The sequence below is a fragment of the Mastomys coucha genome, unplaced genomic scaffold (genome assembly GCF_008632895.1).
Source record: "Mastomys coucha isolate ucsf_1 unplaced genomic scaffold, UCSF_Mcou_1 pScaffold15, whole genome shotgun sequence".
NCBI classification, from domain to species: domain Eukaryota; kingdom Metazoa; phylum Chordata; class Mammalia; order Rodentia; family Muridae; genus Mastomys; species Mastomys coucha.
Genome location: NW_022196897.1, coordinates 129,309,830 through 129,321,032, shown reverse-complemented (window position 1 = coordinate 129,321,032; position 11,203 = coordinate 129,309,830). Strand labels below are relative to the sequence as shown.

Here is an 11,203-nt window from a genome sequence, read left to right as displayed (position 1 = left end):
AGAGTAAAGTATAATGACATGGATGTATGAAAATACCACCACAAAAGCCGTTACTTTGTAGACTATAACAATTAATGTACAAAAAAAATTAGAGACTGGGGAGATGGCTCAGTGAATAAGAACATTTTCTGTGCCAGCACAAGGACCTGAGTTCAAGTCCCAGTACCCACATAAAATTTGGCTGTGGTCATGCATGTACCTCTAACCGTTCCAGCATTGTGGGGTCAGGGCTTGCTGGAGCTTACTGGTCAACCGCCTACCTACAGGTTCAGTGAAGACTGTTTCAAGAAAGCAAGACAGGATGACGGAGCAAGGCAGTGACACTGCACTCCAGCTGCTGTGTGTGCACTTCTGTGCACAGAACACATATATACACCCCAAAACAAAAAGATGTAAACCACATAGAAGGGCATATATAGTAAGTGTACTCTGACTCCAGGTTCTATAGCAATTTTGTCATTTTGAGCTTTCTGTCTGCTTATCCTCCACAGCTTTCACAATATCAGACTGTTACAATTAGGAAGACATCAGGACCATGAATGGAGATAAATGGAAGAGGCTAGGTTTCAGGTCAGAGTGTACATATATATGTCTCTGGGGCATGGTTTGGGGGCTCTCTAGCCTGGTGCGTGTGTGTGTGTGTGTGTGTATGTGTGTGTGTGTGTGTGTGTGTGTGTGCGTGCGCAATTTCATATGCATATGAAATTTTAAAAAGCTGAATCCTAGTCACAAAAGGTGCCCAAGCATTAGAGTTTGTAGGGTTTTGTTAAATTTATTTGTTGTGGAGCTGAGATAAACCTAGGGGTTTGCATATACTAAGCAAGGACTCTACCACAGAGCTATCACACACACACACACACACACACACACACACACACACACACACACATACACACACCCCTCAGAGCTTATTTTTAGGTGTTGTCTAGTTGGTGAAAAGAGAAAGCCGCTATGTAGTTGTAGTGATTTTAAGGTACAACTGTATTTAAAATAAAAAATAAAAACAAAACCTAGGGTCTAACGTGATCTCATTCATAATCAGCACCCTCCTATTCTCACTGGTGAATTTTGCCCAGATGGTTTTAAATCAGGATTTTAAAATCCTGGCAGTCACTGAGTGTTCCCTGAGGCCCGTGTGACAGTTGTGGAGGAGCTCAGCAGGATACACCTCGAGCTTCACTGGAGAAGAAACGTCAATGAGTTTTCAGTAACAAGTTGCAGGACTTGGGAATTTAGCTCAGCAGTAGAGTTTTCTTCTGGCAAGCACAAGGTCTTTGATCTGGTCCTCAGCACCAGGAGGAAAAACTGACACATAGAAGTGATGCTTTTGAGCACGTTGGCAGGCCACCCAAGGCTGTAGACACCTGGCATATATTCATTCAATTCATTTGATTCTCATGGGTGCCTTGCCCAACCCGAGTTGAGATGGTGTCCCAAACAAGGGACACCGGAGAGGTTGACACTCCTACCTCTGTCCACCCTGCTCATTCATATTCTAGCCATCTGGAGGTGGACGTCCAGTCTGGAGGTGAAGGAATCCTCTGCCTGTTTCTGAGGCTGGCCACAGCATCAGCTGGTGTGGTAATCAGAGCCTTTGCAGCCCACAGGGTTAAGCAGCCAGGAAGCCCAGGAATGCATGGCAGGCTGGACACAGGCAAGCTTTCCAGGAACATGGCATGGCAGGGAGATGGGTCTCTGAGCCAAGTTGCAATCTGACCCTCCATCCCTCTGGGCTTTCCCTGGAGTTCCACGCTGGCATCTTCCAGAGAGTATAGAGACTGCCTGCCTTCGTGCTTTACCCTTGAGGGCTTTACATTGCTCCTGGAGGAGAGGGGGAGTTCATGGCCCTCAGCTTGGCCTTATCCAATGTCTTTTTGGTTTCCTAACCAACTCCAGAAAATGAATCCCTAATCAGAATCCCAGAGGCAAGGGGAGTAGTATAGAAACACAGATACCCCAGGGAGGAGCTTCTACCCATTACCCTGGCCAGTGGCCACACCAAAGCCTGATATGTGCATTTCTTCCTGTAGTAACAGATGGTGGCTTAAGGGCAGACTTGTCCCATCTCCAAGTCCACACAGGGAAATTCTGCCAGGGTCTTCCTCAAGTTGAGTGAACTAGTCTCTCATGACTAGTATCCTTGTTAAACTGCAGCAATTTGAATCTGCACCAGGGGCTGATCCATGCAGTTGCCTGAGGCTCTACACACAGAGCAGCCATGGGCTCCTTTCAATTGCTCTGCTGCCACTGTCTTAATACTTAATATACTTACACTTGACCCTAGCCAAAAGGCTGGAAAGTGATGCACTATAGTATGGTTAAACACTGGGCCCTGCAAACTAGGTAACTGGCCCAAGTCTGCACTCATTAAAATGTTAGACTTTCATCATGGCACTGGCCTTGTCAGACAGAGAGGAGCTATTGTGGCTTCTCTTATTATCAAGCTTCCAGCACTTCCCCTTGCTTTTGATTAGCAGCCCCAAGCCCCAGTACAGAGGGCACCCCTCATTGTTGTAAGACACCTCTGTGTCTATATGACTTTTCTGGTTTCCTCTCGGTAAGCATACATGCTGTGGTCTTTGGTAGAGATGTCCAGTGGCAACCTAGTGTTTCTCAGTCACTCCAGGCTTAAAGCACAGAGTCCTCAGTGTGAGTACTCAACCCACAGCAGGATCTGGCTCTCTTCTCTTTTCTCTATGCTTCTGAGACATGCTCATATTATTTATTACATTATTCATTTATTTTAAAAAATTCAACGTTCATTTGTATTTATCATTCATTGCCTTATATTTATCTCACAACACTATGCAGTGTAACCTCCAAACTTAAGTATCTGGTTCCTTGTAGGATTGATACACAGGTCAGATGGTGGGGTCTAGTGCCCGCAGAGAGGATGGGAGAGATTGGGTTTCTGAGCAGTTCAGCATTGAGAACCTGGGGACAGGAAGAAGCAGCAACTGACAGTCCTGGGGCCTCCTGGTCCTGAGCTCAGCATCTCTTCAAATCCCAATAAAGTGACTTCCGGAGGAAACTGGCCATTTTCACGGTCCCGGGCTAGAAGAGGGAGATGCACAGATGCTCCTGGCTTAAACTTTCAGTCTGGCTTTCTGTGTAGGTGGCAGTGCATAGGGAGATAGAACTCCAGCCCTGGTGTGGTGAGTCTGGCACCACACACGTGGTAACTTATCCACTCATCTCATCCCGTTCTACCTAGCAGCTCTCCTGCCACTGGTAAATCTTGACCAATGCTGCCCTGGAGAAATAGTCAATGTGCCAGCCACATAAGTAATTTTAATCTTCTAGAGTCCACAGCAAGGATAAAAGAGAAGAAAAAAGATGAAAGGCATTCCAATAACATACTTCATTTTCTCCCATATTTTCAAAATATTATTTCAGTATGTAATCAATAAAAATGTTATGAGATGTCTTACATTCCTTTTTTAGGGGAAGGATTTAGCATTAAAGGGCATGTTTGATATTTTTAGCCCATGTCTACGCAGACAAGGGGTGAGCAGGCGCAGGGCCAGTAGTTACTGCTTTGCATTTTGGTCCTCAGGCCAAAGCTGGTTGCCCCAGTGACCAGCAGGTGCAGAGGAACCAGAAAGACTAGTTGCAGTTTTCTGCTTCTGAGATCCTGAAAAGGCTCTGGTGAGTCAATAGTTAATGTTTTCTTCTTTAAAAAGAAAAGTGGGGGGAGGGGGAGAGAAAGAGAGAGGGTGTGCCTGGGAACCTATATGCCACACTATACATGTGTAGAGGTCAAAGGTCAAAATCAGGAGTCTCCTGTTTCTGCCTCCTAGTGCTGGGGTTATAGACATGTCAGGCTTTCGGTCGTGAGTTCAGGGATTCTACTTAGACATGGTAAATCCTTCAGCCATCCCTCCAGCCCATGGTGTTTGTTTGTTTGTTTGTTTGTTTGTTTGTTTGAAGTCAGGTCTCACTGTGATTCCCGGCTTGATCTTGAATCTAGAAGCTGAAATACCTCTCCAGTCTCAATCACCCCGGGCACTGAGACTACCGGCACACATTCCTGCATGCTATGAATCAATAGTTTTAAAATCATGGTTTTAACCATGAGGAATAGACCAGTTCATGGTGTCTTCAAGGCTCCGAGAGAGTATGGAAGGACTCACACATTCCTTTTCTTTACACCAAGCATCTGCAGAAGAGATGCTGAAACCTCAGCATCAGGACAAAGGAGAAGGCCCTAGAACAGTGATCTCAACCTGTGGGTCATGACCCTCCAAAGACCAATTGGAAAACACGGCTCTTTATATTATGATTTATAACAGTAGCAAAATTAGTTGTGAAATAGCAACAAAGATAATGTTATGGTTGGGGGTCACCAATAGCAACAAAGATAATGTTATGGTTGGGGGTCACCACGACATGAGGAACTGTATTAAAGGGTGGCAGCATTAGGAAGGCTGAAAACCTCTGCATTAGAAGGACTAGTGAGCTGGAAGATGTCTGTGCTATTCACACCCACCCCAAGAGCTGAGAGAGAGTTGAGGGCCCCCTTGCAGACCAGTGACTCCTTGTTCCCTGTGTGTTTAGCAGCCTAGTGGCTGGGGAGAGAGCTGGTGGCTGAGTGAAGAGCCCCAGGCAAGCAGGTGTGAGGGCAGCCATGGAGTTGCATCCCACCAGGCATTTAGCAAGGGTGCAAAAGGCACTGAGAGAGCCAGTGCCCTTGGGGAAAATGCCAAGAATGTTTCCTGAACAAGTGTGGCCCCTGAAGCAATGTTTGTTCAGGGCAAATATGAGAACTCAGCCTGGAGAGAGAGAAGAAGAAGAAAATGATGCTCACACTTCAACAGAGGCTGATAAAGACAGAGGATGGATAAGGCCCTGAAAGATACCTCTCCTGGTGTGTCTGCAGTAGACAGAAAGTGAATACCTCCATGAGCTGCATTTTCATTGGCTAGTTCTGTGAAGTTGTTTTCAGAGAGATTAACTGAATGCAGGAAAACCCACATTGTCTGTGGGTGGGACCATCCTAAAGATGGAGGCTCAGATTGAAAAAAAAGTGGGCAAAGGAGAAAGCCAAATGAGCAATGGCAGTCTCCTTTCTGGCTTCGTGGCAATGCTATGAACCATGCCTTCCCCACGGTATTGACTGTATGACTTTAAACTGTGAGCCAAAATAACCCTTTCCTTCCCTAAGTTGCTTTGTGTTGGGTATTTGTTCATAACCAGGAGAAAAATAATATTATGAAAAAGAAGAAGAAGAAGAAGAAGAAGAAGAAGAAGAAGAAGAAGAAGAAGAAGAGGAGGAGGAGGAGGAGGAGGAGGAGGAGGAGGAGGAGGAAGAGGAGGAGGAGGAGGAGGGAAAGAAGAGGAGGAAGGGAGAAAGAAAAGAAAGAAAGAGAATGATCATCTCTTTAAAGGAAAGGATATTTAATTTTAAAATTCCCCCTTAGTCAGACTTACCTCCATCACTAGCTGCTTGGGATTGGTCCTTTCCCTTTATCTGGGAGGAAAGTAGGAATTAAGTCCCCTCAGCCATGTAGATCCACTCTCCTGACAATACCACCAAGTGGATATTCACTTGGGAGTGAGATTCACAATATGTAATAACAGGTACAGTGTAGCGCCAGAAACCATGGCCCAGATGTTAGATTTGGGCACAAAACAAATACAATGTCAGTCACACACACATGCAGCAGCTCCTGATCTCTTAATTTTTTTTTTCCTTTAGTGGAAGATAACTTGCTCATTAAAGCCATTGGCCTTGGAAGGGAACAATATTGTTCTCATGGGACCCTGATTAGTTTTAAAGAGAGCAATTTGTCAAAAATGGGCATGAATGGGGCCTTGGGGGTGGGGTAGATTGTGACAGAGCACATGCTTAGCAAATGTAACTTCCTGAATTCAATCCGCAGCACCAGAATAAATGGGTAAACAAAGAGCAGACTGGTCCTTCTCTATCCTCTGGCTTTCTACTTCGCTCTGTGATCTCCTCACCCCAGCCCATGGCACCATTCTGCCATGCTTTGATGTGCTTGGAAGGATCCTTTCAGAGGCCAAACACATAATGTCATCCTATAGTGGTCTCTCAAGCTCCAGAATTATGAGCTAAGAAGAAACCCTTTCGTTATAGAATCCCTAGATCAAGTATTTTGTTACAGCAATGGTCACTAGATATTCCGATCCCACTGGCTATCCCTAAGGCCATCTTGCTCTGGGAATGCATCTTAGAATGACTCTGATCTCCTCACCAGGGTGGATGTCTCAGGATGCAGGCTCTCAACACACCATGGTTATGCAGGTGCCCTGACAGAGGTGGGAGTGCACATGAGTCATCTGTCTTAACAGTTCTGTCTCAGACTTCCGTAGTAGACCTAGCTCTATCAAGTCCTGAGTGTTTGAACGCTGAGCTGTTCCTGCTAGTCTCAGCTGCTCTGCACAGGCTCAATCCTATTTGCCCATCATCTACAAGCCTTGAATGCCCCTAAGCACTTGGGGTCAGCACCAGTGAAGCCTGTGGCACCCTGCCAAATGACAGCATTTTCCTCTGATGGTCACTGGGACACATGGCAGGGGCTGCCATCTGGCAGGATGAAAGGAAGACAGGTTAGAAAGAGGAGTCAGAGAAGAAAAAAAGCAATGCACCTTGTTGAAACCTTTGGTGACCAAATTGATGGCAAGTTCATGGCTGATGCCGTCTACCCAGGCCACATCCTTTTCCCCAATGGGTTCAGAGAGGAAGGCTCTCAGCCTGGGAGACATGTTGTCCATCTCCTGCAATAGACATGGGTGGAGAAAGGGTTAGGCAATGTCTAATTGCTCATACTACAGTAGACACTGGGGAGGTCTCTTGGTCCAGGGATGGAGGGCAACAGATGGCAGACTGGAATCTGTCATTCAGTATATACTGGGGACTTTAAAATGCCAGGTGTACTGTCCTATGCTGCAGGCCTTTATGCTTCCATTCACACCTGGATGGAGGAAATGCACGCTGAAGACTGTGGAAGAATTAGATCAATCCAACCCCACAACAGCGGAAAGTGAGCTTGATGCTAAGAGTTCCAAGCTCCCTTCTGATTCTTTCACCCGGCACACTTAAAGAAACAGCTGGTGGGGCTGGAGAGATGGCTCAGCCAGTAAAGGCTAGGCTCACAACCAAAAAAAAAAAAAAAAAAAAAAAACAAGAAACAGCTGATAAGATGACTCAGTGGGTAAAGGCTCTGGCCACAAGCCTGACATCCTGAGTTTAATCCTCTAAACCAGTGGTTCTCTCAACCTTCCTAATGCTGCGACCTTTTGATATAGATCTTCACTTTGTGGTGACCATAAAATTATTTTGTTGCTACTTCTTCTTTTTTTTTTTTTTTGGTTTTTTGAGACAGGGTTTCTCCGTGTAGCCCTGGCTGCCCTGGAACTCAGTCTGTAGACCAGGCTGGCCTTGAACTCAGAAATCTGCCTGCCTCTGCCTCCCAAGTGCTGGGATTAAAGGCGTGTGCGCCACCACCGCCAGGCCTTGTTGCTACTTCTTAATTGTAATTTTGCTACTGTTACAAATGTAACAAATATCTGATACACAAGATATCTGATATGTGACCCTTGTAGGAGTTACAATCCAAGGTTGAGAACTACTGCTCTAAGCCCATATGTGATGGCTATGTTTTAAATGTCAACTTGCCACAGTTTAGAATCACGGAGGGGGGGGGGGAAGAGAACCTGAATGAGAGATTTGCTCAATCACATTAGCTGATGTGCATGTATGTCTGTGAGGGACTGTATTGTTAATTGCTGTAGGAGGACCTGGCTCACCTTGGGCAGCACTGTTCCCTAGGCAAAGTGTGCTGAACTATATAGAACAGAAGGAAGCTAGCTGAGCAGGCAGGTAGCTTCGGTCCATTCTTTTCTCTCCACTCTGCTCTTGACCGTGGATGAAGTGTGACTAGCTGCTTGGGTCCCCTCAATGATGGTAATCGTAAGCTGAAATAAATCCTGTCCTCCACACCTTGCTTGTTTGTCGCAGCAACAAAAATGAAACTAGGGTATTGTGTGAAGGCAGGGGTAGAGAATGGACTTCATAGAGTGGTCCTCCAGCCTCCATATGCACACCATGGCGCATGCACACCATGGCGCATGCACACATACACATACACACACATCATCACCACCACCACCACAATAATGATAAATATAAAAGCTTAAAAGAAAATGTCATAAGGAAACACATTTAAAAAAAACCCTGCTTTCTTTGCCTAACTGACCTCTCTTAGCCACCTGATGGTGATTTTTTTTTTTTTTTTTTTTTTTTGTCATACTTGTACTTTAGCTTTTATCAAACTCTGTGATGGGCATCATAAAGTGCCAAAGTTCAGACTGAGGTTGGACATGGTACAATTGAGGCACTTCATCAAGACTGCTAGTAGTAGCTCATATCCTGAACCTCTCCACACAGGGGACAGGAGTGACACTCAGCAGTAAGACATTTGTCTGATGGTCACAAGGTCCTGGAATAGATCTCCAGAAACCAAAACAAACAAATGAAACCATCCCCCAAAACGAACAAACAAGAAACTCCTCAAGCTCTGGACTCTGTCATAGTTTGAATCTGAAAGTCCCCCACCAGCTCCTATTTTGAACACTTGGTCCCCAGCTTGGGGGACGGGGTACTATTTGAAAGACCAAGGAGCCTTTAGAAGGAAGGGCTTTGGCTAAGAGGAAACTAGGCCACAGAGGGGAGGGGCCTTTAGAGGGGCCTCTGGCCCACATTCTCTGCTTCCCAGACTACCACAAAGTGAGGAATCCCTGCCATGTGCTCCTCCACCATGGGCTAATCCCATCATGCCTTTCGTGCCTTGATGGACTGAAGTATTTCCAAAACCATACTTTGACACACTCGCTCAAGAAGAAAAAGGGAATTATATATACCCTGGCTTCCTTCTTATCCAGCTTTTTTCCACCAAGCCCCTAGATTTTGAATAGGGCTGTTTGTACTCGGGTTCAGGCTTTCCCCACTTAGTGTCTCACATGCCAGTCTTTTCTGGAAACAAACACCAGTTCTAGATACTTCTTAATCTAGTCATATTAACCCCAATGGTAGAGCACCTTGCCTGTATTCACAAGACCCTGGGCTAGATTCTCAGCATCAGGGAATTTGGGGACTATGCATTGCGTCATAGCACTGGCTCTATCTGTGTAAGGTCTGTGTCCTAGCATAACCAGTTTTTGGTTTTTGCTGAGCAATGATCGCTATCTTCCTTGCTGCTCTGACTTGACCATCTCTTCTCAGCCAATCCCACGTTTGAGGGCTTGTTCACTGCAGCATCCCTTTCTTGATAGCAATCTGTTTCAGCTTGTGATTCAAGGGACAGAAAATCCAGTTTTAAATGGCTCACACAAGATTTAATTATCTGAACATTCAAATGTGTTCAGCTATGTCTGGACCAAGATAGCATTCTTGATTCAGCCTTCCTTTGTTCGTCAGCTCAATTCTTACCTTATGTTCTCAGAAAGAATCTGGTTGCCCCAGGGCCTGACATGGTTTTTGCAAAGAGCACTCCCTCCTCCAAAGGGAAACAGAGTTCTTTTTCCCTGCAAAGCTTCAACAGATGCTTTCTCTAATCCATATTATCATACACAAGGCCCTACAATGGAAGTTCTGGCCTGAATAATATATGTATATCTACATTAATGTATATATATATAATAATGTACACACACACATATGGACACACACACGTGTGTGTGTGTACATATATATACTCTTCCTGTAGGATTTCAAAAGTCATGAGCTCCCTGAGTAGGGGCTAATTATCCAGTATCATAATAGAGTAATAGAGCATCTACTGCATAAATACCCAGTAGATCATGAGGAATCAAGGACTTCGATTGTCTCTCCCTACTGCAGCCCATCCCTCATGCTTAGGGTACCACGGCTGACACGTGGTAGACACTGGACAACATAAATGTGTGATCAGATGCATCCAGCTCATCATTCTCCTGCCCCACCCTCCTGACCTTTCTTCGAAGCAGATCTCCTCTTGTTCGCCTTCTTACCCTCCCGTTCGTTTTGGAACGTCTTGGAGAAAGGATAGATCTGAAAGCTGGTTTTCGAGAGCCTTGTCTGTCAGCAGACCCTGGGGAGGAGAGAAGACAGGAGAGGCTGTGGAGAGTCCTCTGACGCTGCTGCTCAGATCTGCAGATGAGCTCTAACCATGATATGGAAGACTCTAACCCTTTTCTTCTGTGTATCGTTCACCCAATACAAAAGACTGTTCAAGGCCAGCATTAGCAGAGGAACACCTCAGCACCCATGATCCTCTGAGTGATGGTTGGATTTTGTGGTCTGCTGCAGCCCAGATCAGGTTCACCATTTTTGAGTAAGGAATAGCCTGGAAGTTCCATGGGCCATGCTAACTTTGCCCAGGGAAAATTCTACCCCCTATCCACCTTAGCCATCTGTTAAGATAACCTGCTCCCCCCCACCCCCACCCCCACACTCTTCCTAAGAACAAATGGAAACTACAGCAATGTTATCAGTGCACCAGCCCGGCCGACAAAGAAGGCAACAATTGGCATGCTTGTTTTTCCCACACCTGAACCCACTCAGTTCCTTGAAATACCTGCAAACACATCAAAGGGAGAAGGCAGGAGTATTTCCCCCTCTTAAGACCCACAGCAGGGATCACAAGGAAAGGATGACATCAATGGATCACAGTCAGGGGTGAAGTGGCTTCAGGAGAATAATTCTTGCTTGTCAAAATGGGAGACCAGTGTGTGTGTGTGTGTGTGTGTGTGTGTGTGTGTGTGTGTGTTACTGACATCTAATGGGTGAGTCCACAGACACTCGTAAACTTGCTCAGGACAGTCCTTGCAATCTAGAATTCTGTGGGACAGTGGTGAAAACATTGGTAGATGGAAGAATGAATGACAGATGAGAGATAGGCTTGGGTAGACTTTGTGAGGAATGGCAGAAGGGCTTTGAGGGATGCAAGGAAAGCAAGAAGTGTCCTAGGAAAGATATTCCAGCAGCTGGCAGGCTCTTCAGAGTCTTTAGGGTACCCCCAGTGAACACTCATATGGGCACTTTTCCTTTATAAGCATCAGACCCAGCCTTTAGTGAAGAGAAGAAAATGTGTGTGCGCATGCAGACATGCACAAGCATTTGAGTACATGAGCACACACACACACACACACACAGAGAGAGAGAGAGAGAGAGAGAGAGACAGAGACAGAGACAGAGACA

At 45.7% G+C, this 11,203-nt stretch overlaps 1 protein-coding gene and 1 long non-coding RNA gene across 2 annotated transcripts in view; one reads left to right on the top strand and one right to left on the bottom strand.

Moving 5' to 3' along the window:
• Banf2 (BANF family member 2) overlaps positions 1 to 11,203 on the bottom strand; it is a 42,725-nt gene that overhangs the window by 1,493 nt on the left and 30,029 nt on the right. Inside the window, exons 2-3 of the mRNA XM_031372093.1 lie at positions 9,976 to 10,094; positions 6,613 to 6,741 (exon numbers count right to left, since the gene is read on the bottom strand). Of these exons, the coding sequence (XP_031227953.1) occupies positions 6,613 to 6,738 (126 nt within the window). The 5' untranslated portion in view covers positions 6,739 to 6,741; positions 9,976 to 10,094. The remainder of the gene's footprint in view (positions 1 to 6,612; positions 6,742 to 9,975; positions 10,095 to 11,203) is intronic.
• LOC116091058 overlaps positions 3,562 to 11,203 on the top strand; it is a 27,721-nt gene continuing 20,079 nt past the window's right edge. Inside the window, exon 1 of the long non-coding RNA XR_004118923.1 lies at positions 3,562 to 3,687. This is a non-coding gene — a long non-coding RNA (uncharacterized LOC116091058). The remainder of the gene's footprint in view (positions 3,688 to 11,203) is intronic.